The 19542-nt window shown below is 34.1% G+C and overlaps 1 protein-coding gene across 1 annotated transcript; it reads right to left on the minus strand.

Moving 5' to 3' along the window:
- Positions 1-16236: 16236 nt before the first annotated feature.
- Positions 16237-19542, minus strand: LOC127106841 (receptor-like protein 7). Its single transcript, XM_051044145.1, has one exon. The coding sequence runs from the start codon at positions 19510-19512 to the stop codon at positions 16312-16314; it is 3201 nt and encodes a 1066-aa protein (XP_050900102.1). The 5' UTR covers positions 19513-19542; the 3' UTR covers positions 16237-16311.

Here is a 19542-nt window from a genome sequence, read left to right on the forward strand (position 1 = left end):
AGAAAAGTTAATGGAATAAATTTAAAAGAAAGAAATGACATCACTTAATATATTATTTTTTACTTGCTAAAAACAAAATTCTTTGACTGTTGATAATAAATGTTTTTTATTGCCCATATTTATATACGTCTTTTTTATTTATTTATGTGTACTTTTTATTTATTTAATTATTTTTATGTATCTTATGTTTGTAAATAACTTTTAGTAATTGTCATACTTGAAAATAAAATATATTTATTTAATTGCTTCTTTTCAAATGCAACTTTTTAATCAATACAATTTATAACACTTTTAATTTATTATTTTTTCTTTGAACTTGTTATAATTAATAAGAATACATAAATTATTAATAAATTAATAAAAGCATTGTATCCCTTATTTCATCTATTATCTTTTTCTAATATGGGGAAATAGTAAAAAAATGACAATTATTATTAGATAGAAGGAGTATTATTTAATTTTTTTTTACTGAAATCTAGGAACATACACCATATGATTATACTCTGATATAACTAAAAGTAAAAATGTGCAGCAATCCTTAGTGAATAAGAGTTGTCAGAGGCTTTAATGTTGTTGTGGTCTTAAGGGATAGTTCACGTGAGAGATGAAGCTGTTGTATCTAGAGGTGTTCGTGGTGCAGTTTGGACAGTTTTGACAATAAAAATTATTTGAACCGCAAGAGAAAAAAGCATGTGCTTAAATGAATTGTTTTCCTGCCGTTTTCATTAATCTGTATCCATATATGTACAATGATCATGTGTGACCAATATAGAAGCCTCTTAACTATACATCAATTATTTGCTTAAAATAGATTAGGAAGGTACTGCCTATTCTATGAATGGAAAAGATACAGATGTTATTACAAGAATATTCTAACAAATATTTTGGTCTATCAATTCAGTTTAGTTTGGTTGACTTTTAGAAATAAAACTGAACCAAACCAATGCGGTTTGGATTGGTTCGGTTGATTCAGTTTTTTTACAAGATTTTTATTGAGTCACACATACATCTAAAGAGAACAACATAACTTTATATTTAATCATTCATACATAAACAAATAACATCAAAACTCATCATATTTAGACAAAATCTTCTCATTAAATATACAAAATTAAGACTAGACAAAAGTGGAATAAAAAATATAAAATAGTGGCAGAAAATAATATCAAAAATATCGTAATAAAACATAAAAAATAGATGAGATGAGAGATTAGAGAAGAAGAAAAAGAAAGAACATAAGAGATGCGAGATTAGAGAAGAAAATTGCGATAAAAACATAATTGGAAGAGAAAACAGTATTCTAAAAATGAGAAGATGAAAAAGAAAGAACACGAGAGCAGGGATTAGAGTAGAAGAGGCGAGACATACATGGAAAAGAAGATGAGATGAATGTGTGATACTACTTGGAGAGATTTGAAAAGGTTAAAACTGAAATCCTAAGTGTGAATAAGAGAAATCGTTTGCAATTGTAACGTTAAGGCATAATAGGTTTGGGTTTTGTGTTGGATGTGGGATAAGTGAAGTTTGGGTTGTAACTTAATGTGGTTTGATTTGGTTTAGTTCGGTTTGAAAAATACAAACCGTAAACCAAACTGAACTGCGCGGTTTTGTTAAAAAATGACCCAAAGACATCCGAACCAAATGCGTTTTTTTGCAATTTCGATTTGGTTTAGTTTGGTTTGTAGTTTTCTATTGGATTGGTTTGGTTTTGAACACCCCTAGTTGTATCTATGTCATTTCCATGTTGTAGTTACCCTAGTCTATCACGGTACTTATGTACTTATAATACCATTGGTCTAGATCCCATATTTTCTAGTATACCGCAACCATTTTGGGATTGGGTAGTTGTTTCCCTAAATTCAAGAAGCGCAGTTAAACTCCATGACCACTTATGTAATGTTCATTGACACAATACACATTTTACACATGATCTCACTTTATGGATGGAGACACCTAAGTCCCAAGCGATGTATCCGGAGAAGAGGCACTTTATTTGAAAAAGGGTGTTCGAACTAATAAACGGGTGATTTGGGAAGGACGATGAGCTAAGTGTATGTCGCCCCTCCCCTAAAGTCTATTCCAATTGCATCACTACACAATCATTCAAACACGAGGATTCATAGAGGCCAAATTATTTTAACTCCTGACTCACATTCGACCTTCTGCATTAGCCTAGTCGAAGCTTTAGTTCTTGAATTTCGTGAATTCTCCAAAAAAAATGTTCCCGACAATAATGGTATATTTTATTGTCCTTGTGTTTTTTACGGGAATATCAAAAAATGGTTAAAGAAATAAATATTACATCACCTATGTTGTGATGGAATATATCAAAATTATACAACATGGACGTGGCATGGAGAAGTGGATAATAATTGAAATGTGATGTCATAAATGGATGAAGAGGATGAAGATATGGATGATAGACTAGAAGATATGATCTATGATATTAGAGAATCATCTTATATGAAAGCCCATATTTATGACAATTTATGTAGCGACAAAGATGCACCTTTATATAAGTGGTGCACTAGTTTTACACGATTGCATGCGTTGCTAAAACTATTTAATCTGAAGGCAAAAGGTGAATGGTTGGATAAAAGTTTCACATGATTGCATGATTTAGTGGAACAAATGCTACCAGGAGATAACAATTTGTCGGATCGTTGTTATGAGGCCAAGAAGATATTGTGTCCAATGGGTTTGGAGTATGTCAAAATACATGCATGCCCTAATGATTGCATATCGTACAAGAAATATTATGAAAATTTGGGTCAATATCCATAATATGGTGAGTCGCGCTACAAGTTGAATAACAATGGTGATGACAATGACAATTTTAGTAAGAAGTGTCCTCCTGATAAAGTGTTATGGTACTTCCCAATAATTTCAAGGTTAAAGAGACTTTTTGTTAATGCGAATGACGCAAATAATATTAGGTGGCATTCAGATGAAATAAAATATGATGGAAACATTCGCTATGTAACTGATTCTTTACAATGGAAGAAAATTGGTTAATTTTTTTTCCAGATTTTGGCCTTGAGCCAAGAAACCTTAGGCTTGGGCTTGCCACAGATGGAATGAGCCTCTTTGGTAATCTGAGTACTAACCATTCTCCGTAGCCTGTTCTTATCACGATTTACAAGAAATTTCCTTGGTTGTGCATAAAGCACAGGTATATGATGTTAAGTATGATGATTTCTGGACCAAGACAACCTGGAAACGACATAGATGTTTATCTGAGTCCATTAATTGAGGATTTAAAACTTTTGTGGGGTAAAGATGTTGACGTTGATGTTGAATATTCTGGTGAAAATTTTAAGATGTGCACAATGTTATGTTGCACACACAATAAACGACTTTCTTGCATATGGTAATTTGGTTGGATATAGTATCAAAGGACATAAAACATGTCCTATATGTGAATCTAATACCTATTTTCACCAGCTTGAGTTTGGAAAAAAGATAGTTTACATTGGGTATCGAAAATTTCTAAAACCAAACATCCTTATCATAGATTGCAGAAGGATTTTAACGAAGAGCATGAGGCTTGAAAACACTCATAAATATTTAACTGGCGGTGAAGTTTATCAACGACAATAACACCTTACCATTTTCTTTGGAAAGAATAAAGACGGTCCCGTTGAGAAAAATATTTGGAAAAAGAGATCAATGTTGATTGATCTTCCATATTGGTCTAGATTCAATGTAAGATATTGTCTTGATATGATACATGTGGAGAAAAATGTGTGTGATAGTTTGATAGGAACAATTATAAACATTCTAGGCAAGACTAAAGATAATAATAATTCCCTTTTAGATATGATGGAGATGAGTATACGACAACAGTTGGCTTCAGAAGATAGAGGAAAAAGATCTTATTTAACTCTGGCATGACACACTCTATATAAAAAGGAAAAAAAAGTTTTTGCAAGTGTTTGCATGGTATCAATGTTTCCCAAGGTTACTCTTAAAACATCAAGAAACTTGTATCAATGAAAGATCTCAAATTAATTGGCTTAAAATCTCATGATTGTCATGCCTTTATGCAATAACTACTACCAGTGGCTATCCATGGCATCCTTCCAAAAAATGTAAGAGTAACTATAACCAAATTGTGCTTATTCTTCAGTGCTATATGTAATAAATTTCTTGATTTCAAAAAATTATATGAATTAGAAGATGAGACTGCAATAATATTGTGTCAATTGGAGATGTATTTTCCTCCATCATTTTTTGACATTATGGTTCACTTACTTGTTCATCTAGTCAGAGAAATTAGATTTTATGGTCTAGTTTATTTAAGATGGATGTATCCTATAGAGAGATACATGCCGATATTTAAAGGATATATGAAAAATCATCACCGACTGGAAGCTTCGATCATTGAAAGGTACATCACAAAATTAGTTGTTGAGTTGTGTTCAAACTATTTGTCGGAAATACAGTCTATTGGAATTCCAAAGTCTCGTCAAGCTAACATATTTAAAGGTAGAGGTACTCAAGGTTTGAATGTTAAGTCAATGGATCGAGATGTAGTACTTGAAGCACATTTCAATATATTGAATAGTCTTAGTGTAGTTAAATCTTATATAGCTACTCACAAAATAGTTATAAAGAAAAATATCTCTGAATGAATGACAATTGGTTGTTGACAAGGCATAACAAGGAATTCATAAGTTAGTTTAATAAGAGGATTTCTAATGATTATGGTGCATCCGAGATAATTAAATGGTTGTCGTACATGCCAAAGTTTAATGTGATAACTTGGATGACATACGACATTTCTAATTATTCCTTTTATACAAAAGCAAAAGATGATCATAGTACAATGAAAAATAATGGGGTTATGGTTGAGGTCGAATCCATGTATTTCTATAGTTCAAAAGATAAGAATCATATTTTGGCAAACACCGCATTTTGTGGTTTCATTGAGGAGATTTGGAGATTGATTATGTTATTTTCAAAGTGCCTTTATTTAAATGCAAGTATGTTTCCAATAACAATGGTGTGCAAACTGATGAGTTAGGATTCACACGAGTTAACCTTGGCAAGACAACTTATAACAATGAACCATTCATCATGGTTACTCAAACAAAACAAGTTTTTTATGTGACAAATCCTACAGACTTATCGAGGAGATGGTCAATTATTTTCAAAGGAAAATAAATTCCTCATAGTAGTGATGATGAAAGTTTTGATATTCCTTCCACTCCTTCTTATGCAACACAAGTTCCTATTTCATATGAAGAAGTTGATAGAGATGATGTACATGTTATTCGTAACGATCATCAATAATGCATATGGAAAAATTAACAACTAAATAGTTTATATTCTTCATTCATAGTTTATTGTATGTTATAATTTCTAATGATCTTATTTTCGAACAACTATTATTATTTGAAATTATAGGTGTTTAAAGTCAAGACAATAAGACAACAAGATAGTATTATTTGGTGTAATAATGTGTACATTGTAGGTTGGTTTGTGCCATTTTGGTTTTGATGTAATATACAATTTTTGGTTCCTAATGGAATTGTTTCATTGATGTAATACATTTTTGGCTAAAATAGTGTGTTGGTCCTTATAAGTTAGCGAGTTTTTGATTTTGGTCCATGTAACTTTTTTTTTGTCTGAGTCCTTATATCTCACTTTTTGTGTTGGTTTTAGTCCCTAAAGTCAAAATCCGCAGATTTCCTGCGGATTTTCCTTCAAATTTTACTTTTAGGGACTAAAAAAAGATAAAAGTGATATATAGGGACTCAGACCAACAAAAAAAGATACAGGGACCAAAATAAAAAAATCGCTAACTTACAGGGACCAAAAGACTATTTAAACCTACAATTTTTGGTCTAATTCAATTCAAAAACGGGTGTATTGTTGTTTCTGGTCTGATACGATTCAGAAGTATTCAAGTTAAAAATTTGGGAATACTGTAAAATTGAAAAAATATATACTAAAAAGCAAATAATATCACAACGGTTTTTACTTGAACTGTTGTTATAAGTATAATATTATCCAAAATAATAAAACACGATAATGAAGTTGATGGGATTCAAACACATGATCTATAAATTATTTCACAATAATTATTTTCTTTACCCATTGTTATAAGTAGCACGCTACCTAACTTATAACCACGATCACTCACCCGTTGTAGAAACTAGCATACATACAATCACATGCTACCTAACAGCAGACGTGAAACCATCATTATATGTGTTTCACAACCGTCATTATAGTAGTAGTGACTCCATAACAACCACACATAACACCACACTTACCTCTCTATCCATTTAAATAGAAAACAAAAAGAAAAAAGTAAAAATGGGAGGACTAAAAACGTGAGTAGAAGCATACTCACCTCCTCACTAACCAACCCATTTTACTATACCAACATATAACTTATACTCTCACTCTCATAAATCAAATAGAGAAAAAAAGCAATAAAAACACAATTGAAATAAGAGAAATGATATTCCTACACCAAAACCTACACCTACACCCGTATTTCACTGTTCACCAATACGGTGAACAGTGAAATATTATAATAATATATATTTTTAAAAATAAAATATTAAAAAATATTATTTTATTATTTTTTTAATTTTTAAATTAAATGATATTGATATAAAATTGTGTGATTAACCAATTTTATAATTTTATTAACCAACTTTTTATATTGTATTAACCAATTTTGATGACGGCTCAAAATTTATTTGGACAACAGAACGTTTATTAACCAACTTCATAATTTTATTAACCAATCTTTTACTTTTTATTAACCAACTTTGGGGTACTAGTAAAAATCATTTTTAATATCTGGACGTGTATTAACCAACTTCATCATTTTATTAACCAATTTTTTACATTTCATTAACCAACTTTATTTTATTACTTTAAAGACACGGTTCACGATTACTGTTTATGGGTACTGTTCATGCACTGTTCATGGGTATTGTTCATGTACTGTTCATAATTATTATTTTTTAATTATAAAAAATATTGTTCATCGTATAAATACGGTGAACAGTGTATACGGTGTATGGATTTGGTGTAAAAAATGGTGTATGAATAGCATAACTGTTGAAATAACGACTGTCCTTCTTCATGTAGCATCATCTCCCCCTTCACTTTCATTTCCAGCCACTCTTCTTCGTGAGCCTTTCCATTCACGTCGATCGACCAGACACTACAAACTCCAACCACTTCCACCCTCCACACTACCACTGTGAAAACCGTCGATAGCCTCCACACACAGCCAACAACCAAAACAAACAACACCTCAAAACTCTCCATCACACATCACGACCAAACCACAACACCAACATCATGAAACAACTCTGCTTTGTTTCACTCTAGCCACCACTTCAGCAAGACTCAGTCACCACCGCAAATCTCTTCTCCAATTGCTCTACACCAAGCTCAGTCCTCTCCTCACAACTTAGTTCAACACCACCACCTTTTTCTCTCATCATTTCTTGCAGCAGCAGTGACAACATGGTAACATTTCGATTTGAAATTTCTGTTGTTGTTTTTGCATATCTGTTGTTTGGTTATGTTTGTATTTCCTTATCGATTGTGTTGTGTTTATATTTTATGTTGGTTGTGCTGGATTTTGACGTATATGTTGTTGTAATAATGTAAACATAATTGGGATTATGCGTTATATGTTGTTTGTTTTGGATTTATTTTTATTGCGGAGGAATTGAGTTGGTTCAATCCACAGGTTTGACACGATTTATATGTCGTAATGTTGCTCGATTTTTTTTCTTTTGGCATATTAATGTAAATATTCATTATAAAAGTCGATGCTTTATTGTTTATTGTTGAGCCGAAATCGGATATGAGAAAATCATGCGTATTCGATTTAATTTCGTTCGTCAACATTGTGTTATGCGCGTTTCGTTTTGATTGCAATGATCGCATTTTGCATTAGCGTTTTGCTGGCTATTTTTTTTCTCTTTTTCAACTTGGTTGTCATCACGTTTTAATTCTATTTCGTATGCGCTTTTGTTGGTTTGGCATAGCGGCAATTCGTATTTTCTTTTCGATACATTGCATTTCGATATGTGGCTTTTACTTATGTTATGCTTTATTCGTTGTGTTTATTTCATTTGTGATAACTGTGCTTCGCGTTAGCTACTTATAACTCGATTTATGTTGATATACAATGATTCAATTTCGTTACATTTAAATTGAATTTAAATTATGCCTTTATCAACGTTTGCATTGCACGTCTTCGCTTTACGTGAACTAAATTCATGTTCTTGTGTTATGATATTCTGACATGTGCATGCTTTGTGTTTATTTACCTTTTCGATTCAATGGTGATGATTGTGTCTTTGTAGTAATTGTATGCACATTGTTTAGCTTGTCATATGTTACATGCTATATACAATATTGCGATTCGAATGGTTTGTGGAGTACGTTACGCCATCACATTAGAGTTCGGGTTATCATGCTAGAATTTGCGACATTGTGTTACAATTCGATTGTGTTAGTGTATTTTGAGTTCGCGTTATCACGCTAGAATTAGTCACCATCTTTTCCCTGAATACTTGGATACGAGTTGTATAACTCGACCATAAGAGTATTCGTCTTCCATTCAAAATACCCTAACCATATCTAACCCTTTTACAATTAATTGGGTGAAAAGGAAACAATTTAGTGTTTAGTACACTTTTCCTTGATTGTTTGGATACGAGCTATCTAGCTCGACCATTCGAGCATTTGTCATCCACTCAAAATACAATCTAACACATTCAAGCCTTTTTCCTTTTGGCTTTTAAAACTCGAATAATTTTCATAAATGAAAGGTGTATCATCTCGAGACGATGCAAAATAATGGTTTGTCCTTATATATGTTAGTAAACTAGCGAAGTTTTCCCGCAAACATTGACATGTCTATCTATTCTGATGTGATGCAGACGTCCCCTTTGTCCACTGTGTTAGGTAGTAAGCAATGTTTTCCGCTCGATTGTGACTAAATATATTTTGTAAAATCGACCAACAAACAAATATTTTCTACCCAGAATTACGTAGCCTTGAGTTCTCCATCGCACATGGGAATACATAAGAGCGAGATTCAACGTCTCATTAGGAAGTCTAATAAAAAACTTATTTTTTATTCCTCTTCTCTTTGCTTTTAATAACTTGAAGACAACAAATAACGAAAGTTAACATTCCATTCACAAATCTAACTAAATGGTTCTTGTTGAGTACAACGGATGTAAGGGGTGATAATACCTTCCTCTCTCGTAACCGACTCCCGAACGCGAATTTGATTGTGACGACCATTTTCCTTCTATTTTAAGGATTTTATTGATATTTTCCCTTTCTTTTTTGGAATAAATAAAATTCGGCGGCGACTTTGTTGTTATTTCGAGCGTGCGAGCGTCCATTGTATTTTTTCACGTCGCGAAAGTTGTCAATAAAAAAATGCACTCCATAATTTATTGTTTTCCTCCGTTAACAATATTGAGAAATTTATTTATATACATGCTATAAATTGTAAGCAATTTCAGCACAAAAAAATGATGAATGGTAAAAAATTGAAAAGGAAACAAGTCATGTTACTTTCAATTTTTTATCATTCACCATTTTTTTGCAAATAAAATATTACATTAGTTTTTATAAAATTAAGGGGAAAATCCTTATTTTATTTTATTTTTTAATTAAAAAGAAAAATCCTATGCTCTACATTCATAAAGTAATATTTGATTTTTCCCAAGATTCAATGAAACGAGGATCCAACATTTTTTTGTCCAATAACCAACATTTATTCTTCATCGACAGTGATTACGAAAAAAAAATTAAAATAAAATTAATGTTACTATTTTTGTTAACACTGGAAATGACAAGGGAAATTATTTAATTTAAAAGATAATTATTAAGAAAATAAAGAATTATAAAAATAATTGATAAAAATCCATATATATATATATATATATATATATATTAATATATATATATATATATATATATATATATATTATATAATATATATTATATATATATATATATATATATATATATATATATATATATATATATATATATATATATATTATATATATATTATATATATATATATATATATATATATATATATAAAAGAGCCATTAAAATAAGCTCAAATATTAGATTCCGACCATAAAATCTTATCTTCCACCCTAAATGAAACGGTTGTCAAGTTGAACTACAAACATTAATAAATAGAAAGAAAGCAATTTTGAGAACAAAACATTGAATCATTCAAAGTAAAGCTTATCATTTAATTATAGCTTTTGACTTTGTTCCATCATAATTTTAGATCTCACAAAGTGAGTCTATAATATTTATGCAAAAGTTCCATTAGAATTATTACTTAGACTTCCAAGTCTTCCTTGAGAGTTCTGTTTTGGTGATTTTAGTATCATCAATTTATTTTAGTAGTAATGTGATTTATTGTAGGCCGATGCAATTATGCGTTAAAGCTTGGAAACGAGTTAGGGGTAGTGCGGAGTGCACGCTTGTCAAGCCAACGTATAATTGAATGCGAATAATTGAAACGGGATTCCAAGGGGCGAAGCCCCTGGCGGGGTGCGGGGCAGCGCCTCGTTCGAAATTTTCTTTTGAACAGTTGAACCCTTTCCCAACCGACGTAACCGTTTCTGAACAGTTGCGTCTTTTCGGTTTTTGTTATTGATCTCCTATATAAGGAGTCATTTGGCCTCAGTTTAAAAAAAAAAAAAAGATAACGAAACCAAACTTTCTCTCTACATTCCTGAACATTTCTCTTTGCCAGAAACAAATTGTTCTTCAAGAATTATCCCCACAAAGATTTCGTGAACCCAGGCAAGAATAGGGTCGAAATACTTTGTTCGGAAAGTGTACGAACACGATTCTTCGAAGTTATCCAGGATTATCATACCTGATTCTCTAACAAACGAACAAAGTAGTTTCTGATAATCATGGCTGGAGGAAGCACCGTCAAGGAGATGACTACAAACTTCAGAAAATTGGACAAGTTTCAAGGACAAGACTTCAGGCGTTGGCAGAAGAAGATGCATTTCATGTTGACAACGTTGAAGGTGGTGCACGTCCTGTCTACACCGATTCCAGAACTTCTGGAGGAAGACACGGTTGAAAATCTGAGACGCGGATCAAAATGGGAGAACGACGACTACATATGCAGAGGGCACATTCTTAACGGTATGTCTGATCCCTTATTTGATATTTATCAAAACATAGAATCTGCAAAGGAATTGTGGGATTATCTCGAATCCAAGTACATGGCAGAGGACTCATCCAGTAAAAAGTTCCTGGTAACCGATTTCAACAATTACAAAATGGTTGAATCGAGGTCTGTCATGGAACAATTCAATGAACTCCTCTGAATCCTTGGACAGTTCACACAACACGGATTGAAGATAGATGAAACAATATCTGTCTCAAGCATCATAGACAAGTTGCCTCCTTCGTGGAAGGATTTCAAACACAATCTGAAGCATGGAAAAGACGAACTGTCTTTGATCCAACTTGGAAGTCACTTGCGCATAGAAGAATCTCTAAGAGCGCGGGAGGATAACAAAGGAAAAGGCAAAGAAATTGCTGGACCCTCGGTTAATATGGTCGAAGAGGGTGGTAAGAACGGTAACAACAAAAACAAAGGAAAGAAGCTTGCTTTCAAGAACAATAAGGGCAGTTTCGGTGCTAACAAGAAACCGAAACTAGAATGCTGGAAGTGTGGCAAAACAGGCCACTTCAAGAAGGATTGTCGTTCCGGCAAAAAGCATGATAACGCGAATGCAAGTGGTTCAGGAAAGGGGTCTAAGGACCAATCCGAAAATCAAGGTCAGAAATCAATTCGTGATTTGAATAGTTTGATTAAACATTCGGTTTCACTAAATTCTGAAGCATTATATGTGCAGGATGATGCTATCGCGTGGTGGATTGATTCTGGCGCTACAACACATGTTTGCAAGGATCGTTTCTGGTTCAAGACTCTTGTTCCAGTGGAAGATGGTTCTGTCCTCTACATGGGAGATGATCACTTCGCTCCCGTTGAAGGCAAAGGAAACGTGGTGCTAGAATTCAGTTCTGGAAAGACTATTACTTTGTTTAATATTTTGTATGTTCCTAAACTACGTAAGAATTTAATTTCTGGTCCTGTATTAAATAAGCTTGGATACAAGCAAGTGTGTGAATCTGATAAATATGTTTTATCGAAGTCTGGTGTGTTTGTAGGATTTGGATATTATAATAATGGTATGTTTATGATGAATTTGAATGGAGTTCCTAATGATTCTGGTTCTGTATTTATGTCCTCTTCGAATGTTATCAATTCATCGTTATGGCATGCTCGTCTAGGACACGTACATTATAAAAGAATGCATGAAATGTCTAAAGATGATTTAATTCCTGTTTTTGATAAAAATGTAGAAAATTGTAAAACTTGCATGTTAACAAAGATCACTAGGCAACCTTTTAAAAGTATAACAAGGAAATCTGTCATTCTTGAGTTGATACATAGTGATTTATGTGATTTGCATGTTACTCCATCATTAGGACATAAAAAATATTTTGTCACTTTCATAGATGATGCATCCAGATTCTGCTATGTTTATCTGCTGCACGCTAAGGACGAATCCTTAGATAAATTCAAAATTTATAAAACTGAAGTTGAAGTGCAACAGAATGTGTTGATTAAAATATTACGTACAGATAGAGGTGGTGAATATTATGATCCTGTATTTTTCCAATCCGTAGGAATCATTCATGAGACTACGGCACCTTATACACCTCAACAAAATGGTGTGGCTGAAAGGAAAAATAGAGTGCTTAAGGAAATGGTGAATGCCATGTTATCTTACTCTGGTTTGAGTGAAGGGTTTTGGGGAGAAGCTATGTTAACGGCTTGCTATTTGTTAAATAGGGTTCCTAATAAAAGGAACAAGACTACCCCATATGAACTTTGGTATAAGAAACGATCCAACTTAACATTTCTACGTGTTTGGGGTTGTAGGGCCGTGGTTAGACTCCCGGACCGAAAAAGGAAAACTTTGGGTGAAAAGGGTGTAGCTTGCATCTTTGTTGGATATGCTGAGCACTCCAAGGCCTATAGGTTTTATGTTATAGAACCTAATAACTCGATTTCTATTAACACGATTATAGAATCGAGAGATGCCATATTTGATGAGAATTGTTTCTCTTCTATACCTAGACCGAAGGACTCTATACCTAACTCAGATGAATCTCTAAGGGATGATCATTCAAATGATGTGCCAAGTGAGACACTTGAACCCCGTAGGAGCAAAAGAGCTAGAAAATCTAGATCTTATGGATCTGATTTTCAACTATATTTAATTGAGGGATCAAAGGATCAGATTGACACTCAATACTATTATTGCTATAGTATAGAGGAGGATCCAAGAACGTATGATGAAGCTGTGAAATCTCGAGATTCTGTTTTTTGGAAAGAAGCAATTGACGAAGAGATTGGTTCTATCATGGAAAATAATACTTGGGTATTATCTGATTTACCACCAGGTTGCAAACCATTGGGTTGCAAATGGATCTTCAAAAAGAAGATGAAAGTCGATGGTACAATTGACAAGTTTAAAGCTAGATTAGTTATCCAAGGCTTCAGACAAAAGGAAGGGATTGATTATTTCGATACCTATGCTCCTGTTGCCCGTATCACTACTATTAGATTGTTGATTGCCTTGGCGGCTATTCATAATCTAGTGATTCATCAAATGGATGTCAAAACAACATTTCTGAATGGTGATTTGGAGGAAGAAGTGTATATGAAGCAACCTGAAGGATTTGTAATGCCTGGTAATGAGCATAAAGTGTGTAAGCTAGTTAAGTCGTTGTATGGGCTGAAACAAGCTCCGAAGCAGTGGCATCAAAAGTTTGATGAGGTTGTTTTGTCTAATGGTTTCATTCTAAACCAAGCTGACAAATGTGTATATAGGAAATTTGATACTTCCGCTAAAGGAGTTTTCATTTGTTTATATGTTGATGACATGTTGATCTTTGGCACCGACCAAAATCAAGTTGATAAAACGAAGAATTTCTTGTCATCAAAGTTCTCCATGAAGGATATGGGAGAAGCGAACGTTATTCTTGGTATTAAGATTAAACGGGAGAATAAGGGGATTGTAATTACGCAATCTCATTACATTGAGAAAATACTCAAGAAGTTCAATTATGAAAGTTGTTCTCCAGTAAGTACTCCCATGGATCCGGGAGAAAAGCTTATGCCAAATACAGGTAAACCTGTGGATCAACTCGAACATTCAAAAGTTATAGGCTCTTTGATATATGTTATGATTAACACTAGACCGGATATTGCTTATGCGGTTGGAAAGTTGAGCAGATTTACTAGTAATCCTAGTAGACATCATTGACATGCGATAACTAGGGTATTCAAGTACTTGAAGGGTACAATGAATTATGGATTGTCATATATTGGATTTCCTTCGGTGTTAGAGGGTTATTCGGATGCTAGTTGGATAAATAATGCTGAAGATTCATCCTCTACAAGTGGATGGGTGTTCTTGCTTGGGGGAAGTGCCATCTCATGGGCTTCCAAGAAGCAAACATGTATAACTGGTTCCACAATGGAATCTGAGTTTGTAGCATTAGCTGCTGCTGGTAAAGAAGCGGAATGGCTAAGGAATTTGGTATATGAGATTCCGATATGGTCTAAACCGATATCACCAATTTCTATCCATTGTTATAGTACTGCCACATTGGCTAAAGCTTATAGTCAAATATACAATGGAAAGTCTAGACATTTGGGTGTTAGACATAGTATGATTAGGGAATTAATCATGAATGGGGTGATATCTATTGAGTTTGTTCGGTCGCAACAAAACTTAGCTGACCACTTGACGAAGGGGTTAGCTAGAGACTTAGTGAAGAAGTCGGTAATTGGGATGGGATTAAAGTCCATTTAAATCTATTAGCTATGGTATACCCAAATCCCTTCTAATACAACATTAGAAGCAGAATTCAATGTGGAAAGATCATAATTAGAGATTGGAGCAATTGTGTTTATCTTCCCAAGGTATGTGCTCAGACCTGCAAGTGATGGCTAGGTTGAATTATATCTTCTTAATGGTTCTTTTGAAAAATTGCAAATGCAGGTGCAAGATTAAAAGAATCACCTATGTGAGCATGAAGTTTTGCCGCTTCAAGAAGCTTGGACTTGGCTTCCTATATGCTTATTAATGGATAAGGACACATGGCTTGTAAAGTGTCAAGTATGAATAGTAGAGTATCGTAAGAAACATATGTGTACTATATCTTCAGACACTCAAATGGATTGACGGGTTCAATCGCTATGACACCCCGATTTTCGAGTATTTGGAATGTGTATTTGTACTAAGATGAAAATTCAATCGCAAGACATTTTCATTTATGCATTTGTTTGATCGTTATACCTGTGTGTTATACCCTTGTATATATTATTGTATATACGGAGTAAATCAAGGATTACACTAAAATGGGGGGGATTTGTTGGTGATTTTAGTATCATCAATGTATTTTAGTAGTAATGTGATTTACTGTATGCCGATGCAATTATACGTTAAAGCTTGGAAACGAGTTAGGGGTAGTGCGGAGTGCACGCTCGTCGAGCCAACGTATAATTGAATGCGAATAATTGAAACGGGGTTCCAAGGGGCGAAGTCCCTGGCGGGGTGCGGGGCAGCGCCCCGTTCGAAATTTTCTTTTGAACAGTTGAACCCTTTCCCAACCGACGTAACCGTTTCTGAACAGTTGCGTCTTTTCGGTTTCTGTTATTGATCTCCTATATAAGGAGTCATTTGGCCTCAGTTTAAAAAAAAATAATAATAACGAAACCAAACTTTCTCTCTACATTCCTGAACATTTCTCTTTGTCAGAAACAAATTGTTCTTCAAGAATTATCCCCACAAAGATTTCGTGAACCCAGGCAAGAATAGGGTCAAAATACTTTGTTCGGAAAGTGTACGAACACGATTCTTCGAAGTTATCCAGGATTATCATACCCGATTCTCTAACATTCTGTACGTTTCTTGCTATAATCATTAACAAGAACATATTTTGTTATAATCATTATATTTGAATTGAACATGTCGTTTATCATTACTTGTCTTTAGGAGTTGTAATGCCATTTTCTTCTAATATGAAACTTTTTCTACACCCTATTTTATGCTCTTCTTGTTTAGTGATTACAAGTGGAAATTGTCTAGACTGTCAAAGTTACTGAACAACAGGAAATTGTTTATTGTTGAAAACAGAAAATACTAGTTTGATAATTAGCACACTCACTAGTAACTAATGCCACCTTAAAACTATGTATGTTTGTCCTCTCTGGGTTACATATTCAAGATACATCCTTGGAAATATCCAGCAAAGAATTTTATCCACAAGTTTCCAATATCTTATTCTCCACTTCTTCCAAAACATGAGAGGACAAATGACGATTCCAAGACCAAAAACAGATCCCAGTTCTACACTTAAAAAATTCCAATCTATAGAACAAGCTAGCCTCCCACATGCGAGTTCAGGATGCACCTCATCCTGCCTCTTATCATCTGGTATTTCAGTCAATGGAGGTCCGTATAGTCCATCATTTCCTTCAAAGGAAGAAGCTGGAAATGATTGAAGTTGAGTACCTGTTGGAATCTTACCCACCAAATGATTGAACGAAAGGTTTAAATAAGAAAGAAAGGACAAGCTCTCTAGCTGCATAGGAATCTCACCAACCAAAGAGTTGTTTGAGAGGTCTAATGACTCTAATTGTTTCATGTTCCCTATGGAAGAAGGGATTTCACCTGAGAAATGGTTGTTTGAAATGTTGAGAATATAAAGTGCTTTGAAGTCCATCAGCACCTTTGGTATAGGTCCTTGAAAATGATTGGATGAGAAATCAATGGTTGTGAATATTGAAATGATTTTAACCAACTCCAGTTGTTGACCTTTGCTTGTAACTGTTACTGAATTTTCATAATAAATTCCATCGAATTGAAGAACCTCAAACCTGATGTGGTTTACTTTCGAATCAATTTGGTTTTTATCAGACATCATTGCCTCCCACCCTGTGAAACTTTTTTCAGGTAGCTTACCACTGAAGTTGTTAAAGGCTAGATCAATTATTTGAAGCATAGGCCAAGTGTCATCGGTAGTTGGACATTCAATGGGACCATAGAATTTGTTTTTCCGCAAGACTAGGACTCGGAGTGTAGATATGTCCTTCAAAAAACATGGAAATGTGTCAATGATGTTATTGTTTGCAAGGTCTAGCACTTCCATTGTTGAGCAATTAGCAAGAGATTTTGGAATCTGTCCATCTAAGTTATTCATTTGGAGATCCAGAGTCCTTAGAGCACAAGAAGGTGGATATACATCTGGGATAGAGCCTAATAGGTTGTTCTTCTTCAAATTTAATACCACGAGGTTTTGAGTCATTAGGCACGTGGGAATTATTCCAGAAATGTTATTATTGGACATATCAAGCACTTGAAGATTTGAAGCATTGCACAAGGAATCAGGGAGGCTTCCCTGTAAATTATTATTTGAAAGAGAGAGAAATATTGTGAAATTCTGGTAGTTACCAAGGTCTTGTGGGAGAGATCTAAATTTGTTCATTGAGTAATCTAAATAGGAAGCATATTTAGGAAAAGCAGGTATTGGCCCTCTTAATTGGTTGTTGTGAAGGTCGAGGGCTATCAAGTTGTGAGTTAAGTTTTGCAAAGGTCCTTCCAAATCAGTGAGCATATTGTGAGAAACATTAAGACTTTGGAGATTTTGTAATCTCCAGATCCAATTTGGCACTTTTCCTTGAATTTGATTATTTGATAGGTCTAGAATGTTTAATCTGGATTTGTTTCTCAAGAACCTAGGGAACACTTTCAGGTTGCATGATGCCAAACTTAGAGTGCTAATATTGTGAAAGGAAGTCAGATCAGCATTTACAACATTCACATTTATTGATATGTTGTTGTACGAAAGGTTTAGTGCAGTTAAATTTCTAAGCTCCAAAAGCTCGTCTAGCTGCAGCGACCCGTTTAACCTATTAGAGGAAAGATCTAGGACAGAAAGTGAACCGAGCTGAAAGATATATTTTGGAATAGGCCCTGAGAGATTATTGCTACTTAAATCAAGGATGTTGACTACAGAGGAAGACACATTTAAGAATTCATCAAATTTACTAAACTGGTTGGATGAAAGCTGAATCTTCTGTAGCAACGTAAGTGCAAAAAGGGATGAAGGAATGCTCCCATTGATAGAATTATCACGCAAATCAATGCTGACTAGATTGTGCAATCCTTCAAAATGGGAAGATGATGGAATTGCACCACTTAAACGATTATGAGAAAGGTCTAGGTGTGTAAGGTTTTTGGCCATGCCAAGTGACGGCATTGGACCTGTGAAGCTATTAGATGACAAATCCATGTATCTAAGTTCTGTAAGGTTTGACAGTGAAATGGGAAGTGTTCCATTGAATTTACAATTAGAAATATCCAATTCCGATAAGTTTCTCATGTTACCTATAGTGTATGGAAATGATCCAGAGAAGCTTGTGTTACTTACCTTTAACATATGGAGAGATCCACTCAGCGGAAATTCCGGAAATGAACCGTGCAGATTGTAGTTGAAGGATAAGTCAATAACAGACAGTGTTTCAATTTGGAAGATATTATGTGGAAATGTACCAGTCAATCCACAAAATGCAAAACTAAGAGTGGTCAAATTTTTAAAATTGGCAAATTTTTCGGGCACCGGGGATGAAAAGTTGTTCCCATCAAGAATAATGACCGATAGATTCTCATGTCTTGACAGAGATGAATCAAGGGGTCCTGTTAGATTGCAGTATGACATACTCAATTCTTGCAGTGCACGCAGCGGCGACAAAGCATTGCTCCATTTGTTTTCCTGAGCCTGGGTTAATAATACACCATCTAGATACAATTGCCTAAGACCAGTCATATTTTGGACAAGCTTCTGTAGATTTGGTTTCTCTAGTTTCAGCCATTGTCCTAGGGAGTAATCAAAAGCTGAAATGTCAAGAGTAATCAACTTTGTAAGCTGTGAAATCTCAAATGGAATCTGCCCGACAAAGCTAGCATATGACAAATTCAGATAAGTCAACTTGTCCAACTTGCTGAATCCTGATGGAATGAGAGAATTGAAATCGTTATTAGCCAAGTTCAGTTTCTGGAGATGTTGAAGACTAAAAAGACGGCTTGAATTGTCAAATCCACCAGAGATATATTCTCCACTCAAGTCAAGGCCAATAACATTCCCTTCAGTGTCACAAGTTACACCACTCCAGTTGCAGCAAGCAATGCTTTGATTCCACAACTTCAGTTTGCTTGAACTTTCAAGCTTGAACATAAGACTGTTCTTTAACTGGAGTAGCGATGATTGTTGATGCTCACGACATTTGGCAGAGACAAAAGTGATTTGGAAACTGATATATATGTAGTAGAAGCATAAAAGGAAGGAAAACAATGAATGTAATGTAATTTTCATTGTTATTTACTCTTTCTTAGTGTCAATCAG

The sequence above is a fragment of the Lathyrus oleraceus genome, chromosome 7 (genome assembly GCF_024323335.1).
Source record: "Lathyrus oleraceus cultivar Zhongwan6 chromosome 7, CAAS_Psat_ZW6_1.0, whole genome shotgun sequence".
In the NCBI taxonomy this organism is placed as follows: Eukaryota; Viridiplantae; Streptophyta; class Magnoliopsida; order Fabales; family Fabaceae; genus Lathyrus; species Lathyrus oleraceus.